The 14656-nt window shown below is 39.6% G+C and overlaps 1 protein-coding gene across 1 annotated transcript in view; it reads left to right on the forward strand.

The window, feature by feature from the left end:
- HCN1 (hyperpolarization activated cyclic nucleotide gated potassium channel 1) overlaps positions 1 to 14656 on the forward strand; it is a 207737-nt gene that overhangs the window by 177101 nt on the left and 15980 nt on the right. Inside the window, exon 6 of the mRNA XM_074856351.1 lies at positions 2335 to 2575. Coding sequence (XP_074712452.1) covers positions 2335 to 2575 — 241 coding nt within the window. The remainder of the gene's footprint in view (positions 1 to 2334; positions 2576 to 14656) is intronic.

Below are 14656 nucleotides of genomic sequence, written 5' to 3' on the forward strand. Positions count from 1 at the left end.
GACATGTATTCCTGTACATTTCAAGTTTCATGCAACCATGAAGAACTCTATTCTTGGTCTCAGATCTGTCTCCTCCTTGTCTTAATCCAGGCCATTTACACTTAGCCATGGAGTCCATACATGATACAATGTTTCAGGCATGCCAAAACACTCATAAGAAGGGGAAGTTACAGCAATCAGTGAGGTTGAGAGAAAGTGAGGCAATACAGTGAAAGGTGTTGGAAGAGGAGTGTTATTCTATTTCCATCACTTATAAATAATTCTCAGATAAAATGTTCTTGTTGGAATCATATCCTCACTGAATTCAATTGGAGTTTAGTGGTTGACTTCAAAGATGTAGCATCTTACTCTTCATTCACTCTAACCCAATAATTCTGGAATTAAATCTGTGTTACAATATAATTATATAAAGTTATAAATTTTTTGTATCTCCTTGGCTCATTCCAGAGGAAAAAAAGAGGAGGGGAAAAAAGGCTTGACAGTGTTTGTCTGAGTATATAGACTTGATGCTCTTGAGACCAGTGTTAAAGAGAATCTCTGTACTGCCCTTTGTTAAGAATCAGTGTTCATTTCTGCTTGGAGACACTTCTGTTTCCACCTTGCCATTATATAATGACACTTTCTTGTGGGATTGTCAGAAGATATCATAAGTCAATCCTAGGAGCAGCACTAGAAAGTAATTTTGCCCTATTTTTTTCTTTCTTAAATGGAAAATAAGATATTGTTGGAGATAACAGCTTTCTGCTTCTCAGGTGCCTGGTGAGACATTTTTTTTCACATTATTTTTCCAAGTTCTACTGGATTTATTTTGAAAGGACATAATTTCTCAGGGAAAGGCAGTTCTTTCTTTGCTCTTAGATCATGTCCAAACTTCTTAATTGCCTCAGTAGCCAATGGCTTTCCTTCAAAGGGAGATTCCCATCTCCTTCCCAGATGCCAGGAGACTGATTTGAAGAATCCATTATGGTTTTATTGCTTATACTGTGGAATTATCTGAGCTTCCCCATCAAGTCTGCAAGCAGGATATCATGGGGTGGGGGTGGGAGGAGAAGAAAGGAATTTGTCTGAACTGTGGACAAGGATATCTAATCTTGCTGCTCAGAGGGCTGTCTGCATGGGATATATGAGACAGCAGATGCATGGGAGGTTGAAAAAGCAACTTCTAGCAGGAGTTCAATGGGCCTCAGTCAAGGGTGTGAGAGCACTGGAAGGTGAGATGTCTCCTTTACATCAGTCACAAAGCCTTGGCTTAGTGTAATAAATGCTAGGGATACTCCACTGACAATTAAATTCTGTTTAGCTTTACAAAGTAGTTAAGTGACTGATAAATGTATTTTTCTTTTATTTGCTCTGTGTGCATTTATATACAGATGATCATATATGCTCTTCCTGTCATGTTTGGGTTGCTAACTCAGTAGATGTTGCTTGCCTGAGCCCCTCTTCATATGTAATACTGACTAGTCTCAGCTCTTCAATATACTGTTAAATCTGTATGACAATGGACCACGTTAATTTTCCTAAGACAAAGTAAGGTCTGCAAGTATGAGCTTGAAACTCTTTCAGAAATTGTTCTTTTTTTTTTTTTTTTTTTTTTTTTTTTAATTTAAAGCAGGTAGGATATTTATAGTTTTTTGGTACTAATACTTTTATGTAGATGTGCTCACAGTTGGCAGTGTAAATACAAATATTCTTGGTGGGAGACTTCCTTAAGGCCTGTAGCACTCTTAGGAAAATAGCAGTGCTTTCTGCCTATAAGGGTCTACTATATATGGGTGTCTTTGAAGGGCAGGAAAGTATGCCTCTGTGTTTATAAAATAAATTAAATTCTGGGAAGGAAATATTCCTGTTGATTTCAGCTGACCCTGCAACTAACTGGAATGTACATTTAAATTACCACTGGAGTTGTTCTGATCAAGAAGATGTTACTGGTGTAATATTTGAAAACACAGGGTTTGTGTAACTTTATCATTTGATACAGTTATTGCAACAGCTAATCTTGTTGTCAGGCGGTGTAATTCCTATTTAATTTTTATCTTTCTGTCATATTTTTCCCCTTAAAATCCAAGGGGAATAATAACATATGAAAAATCACCTGAGGAAGACAACCTTTCACCTCAGAAATACAAATCAGACTGCACTACTGTTTCAATCACTTCACTAGAAACAGATTAAAATATAATGAAAAGATTAAAAAATTAGGCACAAGAAGAAACACAGAAAAGTCCAATATGAGCATAAAGAACTTCTTTGTGAAGAAAGCAAAAAGTCTTTTTTTCAATGCCCATCATATTATACATATTTGCTGACCATTATTGTCATTATGTTTCCGTTTAGGAGATTGTCAACTTCAACTGTCGGAAACTGGTTGCTACAATGCCTCTTTTTGCTAATGCAGACCCCAATTTTGTGACTGCCATGCTAAGCAAACTGCGATTTGAGGTGTTCCAACCTGGAGATTATATTATCCGAGAAGGGGCTGTGGGTAAAAAGATGTATTTCATTCAGCATGGTGTTGCTGGTGTCATCACCAAATCCAACAAGGAGCTGAAGCTGACAGATGGCTCTTACTTTGGAGGTGAGTAGGAAAAAATGAATGATAACATTGGCATGAATGCACTAGAACAAAAGATGTTCAGATATCAGACACATAGAGACATCAGAATAAACCTACTGTCTTTTGCCTAGACAATTCCAACTGCAGTGAAGAGTGCACAAAATATTTCTGAATAAGATGTTCAGAGTTTGCTTAGTGTTGTGAGGATAGCTATTAAAGATGCAGAATGACCTTCCTAAATTTTGAAGTTATTTTGAATTAAGAGCACTGTTATTTAGCAGACAGTATTTAAATATAAATATAATAGTTTGCATAGTAATTTTATAGCTATGTAAAGATAAAATAAAGAGGATTAATCTTCTCTGAAAATTTAAAGTACTTCTAAAAGGTAAAAATCACTGTAAGAATTTCAAAATCAGGCAGTGGATAAAAGACCATTATTTATATGGGATATTTTGGTTTTCATGAATATTTCAAGCTGTTATTAGTGCTTTTTCACTGAATTTTAACACTCAACAATGTTTATCCTTCTAGTATATACTATTAGAAACTGGAGTCCCCATCTGACTAGATAGCCCTCTAACAGATGTACATTAATAAAAAACAGACATGAATTTTAATCCAAATTAATCTGGTAATCCTAGTGAAAAATAGGGTTTTGTTTAGGTGAAGGCATCTGAATATTTGGATGAAAGCAGTTACATATAGTAATTGACTGGTATGAAAATACTGTTCCTTGTGACTGTAAATTGTCTTTGTGAAGTAGAATAGGTGTCTGCTTCTATGAATAGCAGCAAGACTGGTTTCCAGAAGCTGACTGAACATTTTTGTGTGCCACCGCTGCCCATGACAGTTACAGTTAGTTGGTCATTGTATTAATTTTTTGGTGAATCTCATGAATCATCCCAGAACTTTGTCTAAAGTATTCAGAAGAGGTTCACTTGAAAGCCTAATCAGTGGCATTTAGCTGGTATACAGAAGTGGGAAGCTTAGAAAAGTGAATTGGGCTCGGTGTTTGAATTGGGCTATAGAGTTACTTAACTAATCCAATTTTAGAATAATACGCTAAAGCAACTTCTACTGATCTGGCCAGGAGGCCTTGTCACTCTGCAGTAGCCTCTGCAAGGTGATTTGTACCAGTATTTGTAGAAGCACTTTGGTAAAGAGGTCTTGTGTTTATCCCATGGGTTTAAACTGTAGATGCTGAAGACAGGAGATTAAGGAGAAAGAAAAGGTAAATGCTGAGGATGAAAAAACAGAGCAACCTTGGTCTTGGTCTTCTCTATGCTTAGCAGTGCCCCAGTTTATGAAAATGAGTTTGCAAGAGCCTGCGTGCTGAATCTGACCATAATACTCCTCTGAACCAGCAGAGGATCAGAGGAGATTGTGCGTGAAAGTATTTTACGTAACTGTCAGCCTGTTGTTGCAGTGCAAATGACTACTTAGCTCATCCTGTTCATCCGCTACCCTTCTTAGCAGGAATGCAGACATAAAATAAGGTATTTGCAATATCCAGACACCACAAGAACTTACTACGCTGCATACCAAAGCAGTTTTGTCTATCCAGACTACAGCTGGGATGAGATAAGGGGTGCAAAAATGGGGGCAAATGCATCCAAAGTCTGGCAGCTGCTGGGGCAAATGGGAGATAATAGCTGCTGCTGAATGTAACCTGGAGAGGCAAGATGAGGAAGGGCAAGTACACAGGAAGAAAAAGAACCTGAGAAAGGCAGTGCCCTAGGATCCAAAGTTGTGTGATTCAGAGATGTTTTAACAAAATATCATGTAGCATTGTGAATTCCCAGAAGCGGATTTCAGACCCCTGAGAGAAAAGACCTATTTGCAGCTGAAAAGAGAGGAAACAAGCTGCACATTGGATAACTGTGAATTTAAAAGATTTGGTTTGTCAAAGCAGAAAAAAAAGATTCTAATATTCTCTTCTCTCTGGAGAAGACCCTCTTCCCCTGAAATACGTACCAGAATCTGAGTGAAGTTTCCTGACCAAAGCAGACACAAGAAATGTTTCACAGTGATAAATTAACAAGCTGAAAGAGTAAGCCTGGGTCCAAATCCTAAAACCCCTTTTTGCCTAATGGAGACATGCAAAATCTGAGGCTGAGATACTGTTTAAGAAAAAACTTCAACTGTATTGCTCCTAGGTCTGACACAATAAATCAATATCAGCACTTGTGCTCTCACAAGCAAGGGAAGGACACATAGGTGGGAGGGTTGTGCCATACCTAAACAGATCCTTTCAGTTTTTTAATGTCTAATGATTTGGAAGTTCCCGGTCCCAGCTCAGAGAAGCTAACTGTTGGATGTCAAGTATGTCCCAGAGCTGAGTGTCCCTGAGGCCCTGGCTCTGGGAGGATTCAGGAGTCCCTGGAGAGGCAGGCTCACCTCCAGAACTCATGGGGGTTTTCACCAACATCCTGCCTTGGATTTGGAAAACATTTATCAAACTTACGATATGTAAAATGTTTGGGTATTGATGACATTGTATTAGTGGAAAACTTATGACACCCTGTTGTTGGAGAACTGGAGGTTAGTATGAAAGCCAAGATTTAATTAAAACCAAAGCACTGTTGCCAGTATTTAGGAGAGGCTTGAATGGAGACTGTTGGAAGAGTGGAAAAGAGCCTGGAAAACCAAAAGTTGCAGTAATAAAGAGAGGAAATATCTGGAGGTTTGAAGATGAGATACTGTTGAACATTTAAATTCTCTTGCCTGATCTTTGCTCTTAAATAACAAACAGGCTTTCCTATGGATCTGGGTGTTACAAGTCTCACATGAAACTAGATAAACCTTACAACAGCTTAAAATTGTCAGAAAGAATGTTCCTGGATAACCATCAATGGAATAGATCAGACTACACTCCCCCTCTGCCTTACATTCTCTGTTGATTTTTGAGAGAGGTGCAGAGTGGTGACTCTAGGGAGCCCTCCATAGATATGGGCTTGATTACCATCTGCCTCTTTCCTCATCTGTGTTCACTGGTTTCTCCTTTCTGGAAGGAAGGAGTAAGTACAAGACAGTAACCTCAGAGATCTTGTGGTTCGTTTGTTGGTATTCCTGTGGGAAGAGCATCCTATCCCTTAACCTTCATGTGTGTTCATAAATCTAATCTTGAACTTTGTGTGCAGGAGCATTACTTAGCCCAGCAGCATGTAGGATGCTCATTTTCATCCCAGTAAGTTTTTTTCAGACTGCTGATTGAAGGATATTATCATATGGATCATATGTGAGTTTTTGTAAGAGGGACAGGAATTAGGCATTGAAGAATACATGAAGCTAATTTTCACTATATTGCACAGTTATATAGTTATTTCTACATCAGTGAAATGATGTAAGCCACAGTTACCAATTGAGAATTCCAGGATTTTAATAATCTATAGCTGCTTTAACTGGATTCTCTAGGAATTTTGAAGAAATATAGCAATACTCATTTTTCCCAAATGTCTATGGATTTTTTGATGTCTTCCTTCACTTTTTCCCTCTGTTTTCTAAAATGCCTCTCAGTTCCCCGTTATTAGGAATAGGATTGCTGCTACTTTCAGCAAAGCAGTAGATGTGTTTTTTCTCTACAAATAAAAGAGAAACTTTGCCCACTGAGACTGATGCAGTTTTCATATGAGGGGAAACAAGGTTGCCCTCCATGGAAATTATGACCTCCTTCTAGCTGCTTCTCTAGGGAGGGTAAAGTGTGAATGAAGAAGGTCAGGAAAGAGTGGATGGGCAGGGCTATGTTAACATATAGAACAAAACCATACAGGAGGTTAGAAGAGTGTGGGGAGTGAGATGGAGGTCAACAGAGAGAGGACTATGTGGGTAGGAGTCAGGCTGTGAGTGATGCAAGGAAATACGAGACAGAGGAACTGTGAGTGCAGGGGAACGTCATGGGCATGAAATTAATGGGAAAGGAAAAAAAATACAAGGGGTAAAAGCATGTCTGAAAAAGGCTAAAGAAACCTTCAGAAGCTGGAAAGGAGCAGGAAGGTGCTTACACCTATTGCTTTTGAACCGCAGGTAGGAAAATCTGACTGCACGTGTGTTGCAAGCTTGAGATGAACACAGTTGAATTTGGCCTTCCTGGGATGGAGAATAAGAATCAGGAGGCAGGTGAAAAATGTGGGCAATTGTATTTTGAGGATGTTGTGATGGGTATATTATTTAATTTTTTGTCATCTTGTTCATGGTTTTGAGTATCTGCAGTTTACAGTACTGAAAATGTAAAGTCTTTGTTAAGTACACAGTAGTGGAGAATGAGAGCTCCCCAATTCTTTTGTCTGTCTTGGTGCATATTTGTGTTTCTCTTCTTTAATACCTTGGTAGTCCAAACTCATTTATGCTATAATCCCAGTAGTAAATGGTAGGGAGGATATTGCCAGGTTTTGATCCTACTGAACCTTTTCCTCTGAGTACAAGGTGGTTTTATTAAAAATTACTCAAAGACTTCTTGTGATAGGAGGAATTACTGAACAGATTGCATATTAATTCTTCACTAGACATATAAAATTGTTAAGATGCAAAGATTTTGAAGTCTTTACAGATGAAGCACAAGAATATGAGTCTTTTGCTTATAGAGAAGCATAGTTCATCATTTACTGAGGCTTTGCAAAGCAGAAATAGTAATGTATCTAATGAGCCTAATACAAATCTAATTTTCATTGTACCAATGGATATTGGTAGAAACTGGTGTAATGCCACTGCTATGAGGCAATTCTAATTTTTGCTGGTGTAAATTATATCAGAATCACTCCATAATATTATGTAAGTTGGTGATTCAAAATGTCTCATGATTAATTACAACAACAAACATGCAGGAGTTCAATATACTGAAGAAAAATTTGCTTTAGTAAAAGAACTCCTTTCCAACAATTTTCTTCCTCTTACTCAGTTGGCTCCATGTGTGGCTAATAAGGCTCATTTAGTCATCACAATAAGATCTGGCTCTGCAATTTCTCTTTCCCTTCTGGAAAGGCATTTTGCTCCCTGATGCCTTATGACCTTCCACTTCTCTGCATCCCCCTAACCCCAACCACAGTTTGCTGGTGTTCACATGCACTCTACTACGAACTGCAAGCTCCTACTTGAGGAACAAAGGAGAAAAGCAGCTTTTTGCTATTTTATAACTTGCCTGAGATTGTTACCCCTGCAAACATAAAAGTTACAGCTGTCCCAAAGCTATTGTAGAGCACACTGATGAGCATCAGTGATTTCATGATGTCCTGTTCCCCTTCAGCTGCCAGCCCTGTAGAGTCAGAGGAATTACTTTGGGCATGCACTCCTGATCCAACTAAGCATGTGATGAACTGCCTTTGTCCTTAACTGGAATGTTAGAGTGGGGCTGACATGCCCACAAAGAGAAGAAAAAAGGAATAAATCCAGCACTACCCAACCAGTAAGGCTCAGCACAACATACTGAAGGGGGGATTTCTGGGAATATGTTCAGGACTCTTCTGTTACTTCATTTGTTTCCTTGCTGGTGGACAGAGGACTGATTGTTCACTGTGGTCTCATCCTGCTCTTGTTGTAGTCACTGGCAAAATTTCTCTCAGCCTCAGAGGACACAAGACAAGACTTGCGTCCCTGCTATCTTTTCCTTTCTCCATCTGTTTTCCCACCTGTGTTTACACAGGCTTTCCTTCATTCAGCAACCCAGATTTATGTTCCAGGAAATTTAACCCCTTTTTTTCTGTTTTTAACAGATACTGTGTTAGAGGTGAAGGAATGCCGATATTGCTAGGAAAATCCAAACTGAGTGACTAGGAAGTGTAGGTATATTTTTATGAATTAGATCTGGGGGCCCCATGGAGGTTTCATTGTGTTTGCAGTTGGAGGGAGTTTCCTAGTTCCAGTAGGTAAGTGTGCAATAATTCATCGTACCCAATTTGTGATGTGTCTATTGCAGTTCCCCCTTCCGCGTTGTTTCTTCTTTTTTTCCCCCACTGAGAATCCTAGTGGTATTATGCCACTTGGAGTCATTCAATCATAGACTAGCTAAACCACATATTGTTTAAAAATAATTTTTTCTATGACCTTCCAGGTATGTTGAACATAAAGAAGTGCATGTGATTTTTTAAAACTCTTCTTATATGTATGAGAGTTGCTGCGTGTGAATATGAATATGCAAGTGTAATGGTCTAAGTCTTGTGTTGTAATAAGAGACAAATACATGTTTTATTTTACTATTCAAAGGCAGGTATCACTAACTGTGCTGAATTTCATCATTCATTTATCAAAATTATATATAAATTAGATTCTCATCCCCATCTTCCCAGAATATGTCCCAGAGACATATTATGTCATCTTTTCTTTTTTGGTTTATTTTTTATAACATGTATTTCATGGAATACTTTAGATTTTTAAACGTTTTATTTTGCTTAAATCATTTAATACTATTTTAACAGTTATCCTTTCACACTTGAAATTCTAGTAACATTGTATCTTGCATTTGCTGCAGCTTCTAGAAGGCCAATTAGACAGAACTTCTTTGACCTACCTATTATTATTCCCCATTTTGGAACAGCAACTGTCAGTATATTTTAGACCAGTGCAGTGGAAAATAATACCATCGGAAATGTTGAGTCACTTTAGATCATATTTTGCCACTTCCTTTTTTTCTGGGTACACTCTAGGTACTTCCTTTAGATAGACTACTTTTCAAGATTTGCAGTCTAATACTTATTATAAATGGAGAAATTGCTGTTAAAGTGCCTGACTGCTTACTGCTTTACACCTGGACAACATGATACAATATACAGTTTTACATTTTGCAAAAATATTGCATATGGCTGCTTCTTACTCAAGGTAGTGGTGAATTAAGTCTCTCAGTGTTCATCGTCCAAATAATTAATTATAAGCAGCCTCCCTGAGGTGTGTTTATTCACATTCTTAATGGCAAGTTCACAATTAAATGCTTTAAGGGATCAGGTTCTCTAGATCTCCGTACCAACTCATTTTTAAAATACTTTTCAGGTGAAAAGTGTCGAACTTTTTTCTAAAAGTACTGTCTGCAAGAGGTCCTAAAAATTAAATGTTCTTTTGACACAGACTAGTCTGCAACTTTGAGGATACATTTCCTCATGATATAGCATAATTTCTTGTTCTGCATTGTGTTGTTCTTTTGATACCATATTTTATATAGAAAATACTATGCAGTCAGAAGAACTTCTTGCTATTCAGACAGAATAGTATTTTTAAAAGCCTAAGAGACTTTTTAAGAAGATGGAATAAAAATAAATTACTCTGTGATGCTAAAAGGTATAAATTTAGCAATATTAATAGTAAAAATTCTAGCTATCTAAATAACATAGTCATCAAACCAAATTATAATTCTAATTCTGCAAATTCAAGAACAGTGTAAATTTTTAATTTAGACTTTATGCCTGACACAAGCAAAACATCACAACATCATGGCCTGGAAGTCTGAGGTGGCCAACACAGACAAACCAGAACATGATTTTTCAAGTACCTTCAATTTTACACAGTAGAATTTAAACTAAATACTTGAGTTTAGATTAAATATGTAATCTAAATATTTAATTCAGAACTGGCAGTCTCTGATCATTTGTTTAATAATTTAATGGAAAAAAAATGAAGTGCAATATTTTTACAGTCCACTTAAATTCAAGTTGAATAATTTGTAAATGTTGCTGTTTGCCAAACTCAAGTTGACAAGAGCATAACATATATACATAAGAAACTGAGTGGGTTTTTTTTCAACAGGGAATAAGCATCCATCTAAACAAAAGTAGTCATTAATGAATTATACAAAATCACTTTTGGACTTTGACCCAGCCAGTGTGAAGCTAAATCTGTACTTAGGCACATTATCTTAGAATCTAAGCTTAATTATTCTTTTTTTTTAAAGAAAATAAAATTAATATCTGTCAAATTATGAGCTTGTACAAGATAATAAATAGACTATCTTAGTCTCTCTTGGTAGAAAGAACACTTCATTAAAGTAGAATAAAATGTATGGATTCTCTGTTATAAATAGCATTGAAGATAAAATAAGGACTTGCATTTGTATTTTATATAATGAACCTGAGATTCTGTTCTATCAAACAGAGCTTTCTCAGAAAAATTTAAGTTAACAATAGAAAATAGCCAGGATGTAGGAAATGTTACTGGCCTCTGTTTGCTCTAGTCATGAAAACTTGGCCACAGCTATTTTCAGTACCTTCAGATAGAAAAAAGAAAAGAGAGGTCAGGATGGAACATAAAATGTCTCTGGGTCAGCTAGCATACCACTTTTATAAAGGCAAGTGTATTCTAACCATGCATATTTGGCTGTCTTTCTTGATGTAAATGTAATTATGGCTAACAACCTTTCTGAAAAGAATTAAATTTTACTGTCAATATATGTTAAGCATATTACATTGAAATATGCTTAATAGTTTATCAGCATTAACTTTACAGGAAAGATGAGGACTTAAAAACATCCAGTTATATATCAGTCTTGTCAAAAATTACAAAAGTCATTAGACAGTGGCTAAAATGAATTGGCTTACTGCTTCCAAATGCGCCTTGAAAATTGATATATTCCCAAAATGTCTTTTTCTGTATCTACATTTACTTATATCACATTAAATAATATCTTAAAGGCTCTGCCAAATTGTTTTAATGACTTCCACATGGAAATAATGGGACGCCTGCTCTGAGTAAGTCTCAAAACATGCAAATTAGTAGCATGTTATTATACTACTTTTCTCAGAGCTACTATAAAGTAGTGTGTTAAGCCTTATTCAAGGAAATGGGCAGATAAGAACAAGAGTTGTTTCAGGAAACAGCTTCTCATAGGTAGGTGGCATAAAAGACAAATTTGGGGCAAATTAAAGAAAGCATACCTTCAGTCGTGTTGAAATATGAAACGTTTTTTAAAGTAAGTATTCCTCTATAAATCCTATCAACGTTTGGGTCAATGAAAGTCAGGCAATTCTTTTTGGAAGAGTAATTTTTGCACCAGGCAATCTGTGCTATCTCCAATGAAATAAATGTACCTCTCTGCCAATTAGAAATACTTACAGGAAAAAAAAATAATAGAACCTCTGTAATTAGACCACTTACTGTACCAAACATTTGACATATATATACAAAGGTTAAGCAAATGAAGTCTTGTGAGGGAGACCTTCAGGGCAGAGAGTAATGGAAAGAAATATAACAAAAGAACTAATTGAGGAGGAGAGGGGCTCCAAAGAGGAGGATAGCAGTGGGGGACCATTCTGAAAGCATCAAAAACCTGTGGCAAAACCGCAAGACATGAAGGCAGAAGCCCAGGGAGGAGGGAGAGGCTCAAGTCGCCTCCCCCCTGAACAGGAAGAGTGAGCTGTGAACAAGAGCAGGGGGGACTCAGAGTGGGCGGAGACTGGAGTAATGGCGCCCAACACCCTCACATACAAGAGCAGCCCCCAGGGAGTGCGAGCGACCAGGAGCACAGCAACAGGGTGGGCAAACAGGGCGTGGCGCATCAGAAGGGTGAGGCACGTCAGTTTGCACAGCAGTTCGCGCAGGCAGGGCAAGCGGACAGGGCACAGTCCATCTCCGGGGTCTAGATCTTGTCTGAGCTAGTTTCATCTTATCGTCCTCCACAAGTAGACTGAGCTATGGTTACCACTCGCGTCAAAGCCACCACCAGAAAGAACGTGGCGACCCAGACGGAGCTGCCACACAAACATGCAGCGGTCCAGGTCCCGGGCTGCAGGGAGTGTCTGAGCCTGTCAGTCCTGTTGGAAGGCAGCAGTGATAACACCTGTGTGCGCTGTGATCAGCTGGATGACCTGCTCAGCCTGGTGGTGGAACTCAAAGAAGAGGTCAAGAGATTAAGAAGTATTAGGGAGTGTGAAAGGGAGATTGATTGGTGGAATAACACCCTAGCACCCCTAAAGCAACAGGAGCAAATGGAGGCTCCAAACAAGGCAGGCAATCCCTCATCCTCTTACTATCAGGCAGAAGGAGGGCACCTAAGAGGTGGGGGAGGCTGGAAACAGGTCCCTGCTCACAGAGGCAGGAAAATCCTCTCCCAACCTCCCTCACCCTCCGTGGTGTCCATTCACAATAGACTTGGGACCCTGGAACTTTTGAATGAAGAAGGAGGAAGAAAGACCAAGGTCCACCAAGGCCGGGTCGTTCTGACCAGGTATTAAAACCAGTTCTAAAAAGAACCCCAGAACAGTCATTGTAGTGGGTGACTCCATTCTGAGGGATGTTGAAGGCCCAATATACAGACCAGATCCGCTTCATAGGGAAGTCTGCTGCCTCCCTGGGGCCGGGGTCAAGGACCTCACACCAGAATTCCCCGCTCTATTGAGACCCAAGGACTACTAACCTCCCCTGGTTTTTCAGGTAGGTAGTGACGACATTACCAGGAGAAGTCCTAAAGCAATGAAGAGAGATTTCAGGTCCTTAGGGAAACTGATTAAGGGGTCGGGGGCACAAATTGTGTTCTCCTTCAGTTGGGGAGATGGATGAAGAAGAATACTGAAGAATTCAACAGATGAACTTGTGGCTCCAAGACTGGTACTACCATCAGGGCTTCGGATTTTTCAATCATGGGTTGGCATACAGGACACCAGACCTTTTGGCATTAGATGGGATGCACCTGTCCCAGAGGGGGAAGAGGATCTTAGGGCAGGAGTTAGCTGGGCTCATTGACAGAGCTCTAAACTAGATTTGAAGGGGGAAGGGGGAAAAACACCAGCCCATCTGAAGTGCATATATACACATGTATACACACAGCATGGGTAACAAACAGGAGGAGCTTGAAGCCATGATGAAACAGAAAAATTATGATGTACTGGCTATTACAGAAACATGGTGGGATGTCTGCCATGACTGGAGTGTGCCAGTTGATGGCTACAAGCTCTTTAGGAGGGATAGACAAAGAAGGAGAGGCGGTGGGGTGGTGCTGTATGTTAGGGACTGTTATGATTGCTTTGATTACAAGTGTAGTGAAGACAGGGTGGAGTGTCTTTGCGTTAGAATCAGCGGGAAGGCCAACAGGACAGATGTTGTAGTAGGAGTCTACTATAGGCCACCCAACCAGGACAGAGAGGTATATGAAATATTCTATAGGCATTTAGGAGAAATCTCACAATCGCTTGCCCTTGTTCTTGTGGGAGACTTTAACTTCCCAGACATCTGCTGGAAATACAACACAGCAGAGTGGGACCAGTCCTGGAGATTCCTGGAATGTGTGGGAGATAAATTCCTGACACAGCTGGTGAATGAACCGACCAGAGAAGGTGCGCTGCTGGACCTTCTCTTTGTGAACAGAGAAGGACTGGTGGATGATGTGGCGGTCAGAGGACAACTAGGGCACAGTGATCATGAAATAATAGAATCCAGTATTGTTAGGGAGGCCAGGAGAGGGGGAAGCAGAACTGACATCCTGGACTTCCAAAGGGCTGACTTTGTCTTGTTTGGGCACCTGCTTGACAGGATCCCTTGGGAGACGATCCTGAAGGGTATAGGGGTCCAGGAAGGCTGGGCACTCTTTCAGAAGGAAGTCTTAATGGCTCATGAGCAGGCTGTCCCCAGGTGCTGTAAGAGAAGCTGGCAACAGAGAAGACCACCCTGACTGAACAGGGAGCTTTGGCTGCAACTCAAGGAGAAAAGGAGAGTTTAGGGCCTTTGGAAGAAGGGACTAGCGACTCTGTGAGGTTATGCAGGGCGGAAATCAGGAGGTCTAAAGCCCAGCTGGAAATTAATCTGGCTTTAGCAATCAAGGACAACAAGAAATGTTTCTATAAGTATGTGAGCAGAAAAAGAAAGACCAGAGAGAGCCTCCATCCCCTGCTAGACGCAGAAGGAAACATGGTAAGAAGTGATGAGGAAAAGGCTGAGGTGCTTAATGCCTTCTTTGCCTCAGTCTTTAATAGCAAGACTAGCTGTCTTGAGGGAACCCAGCCTCCTCAGCCAGAAGACAGAGACTGGGAGAACCACCCCCGCAATCCACGAGGAGATAGTCAGTGACCTACTGCATCACATAGACATACACAGGTCTATGGGACCAGATGGGATACACCTGAGGGTGCTGAAGGAGCTGGCTGGGGTGCTCGCCAAGCTGCTTTCCATCATTTATCAGCAGTCCTGGCTGAC

The sequence above is a fragment of the Strix uralensis genome, chromosome Z, assembly GCF_047716275.1.
Source record: "Strix uralensis isolate ZFMK-TIS-50842 chromosome Z, bStrUra1, whole genome shotgun sequence".
Lineage (NCBI taxonomy): Eukaryota > Metazoa > Chordata > Aves > Strigiformes > Strigidae > Strix > Strix uralensis.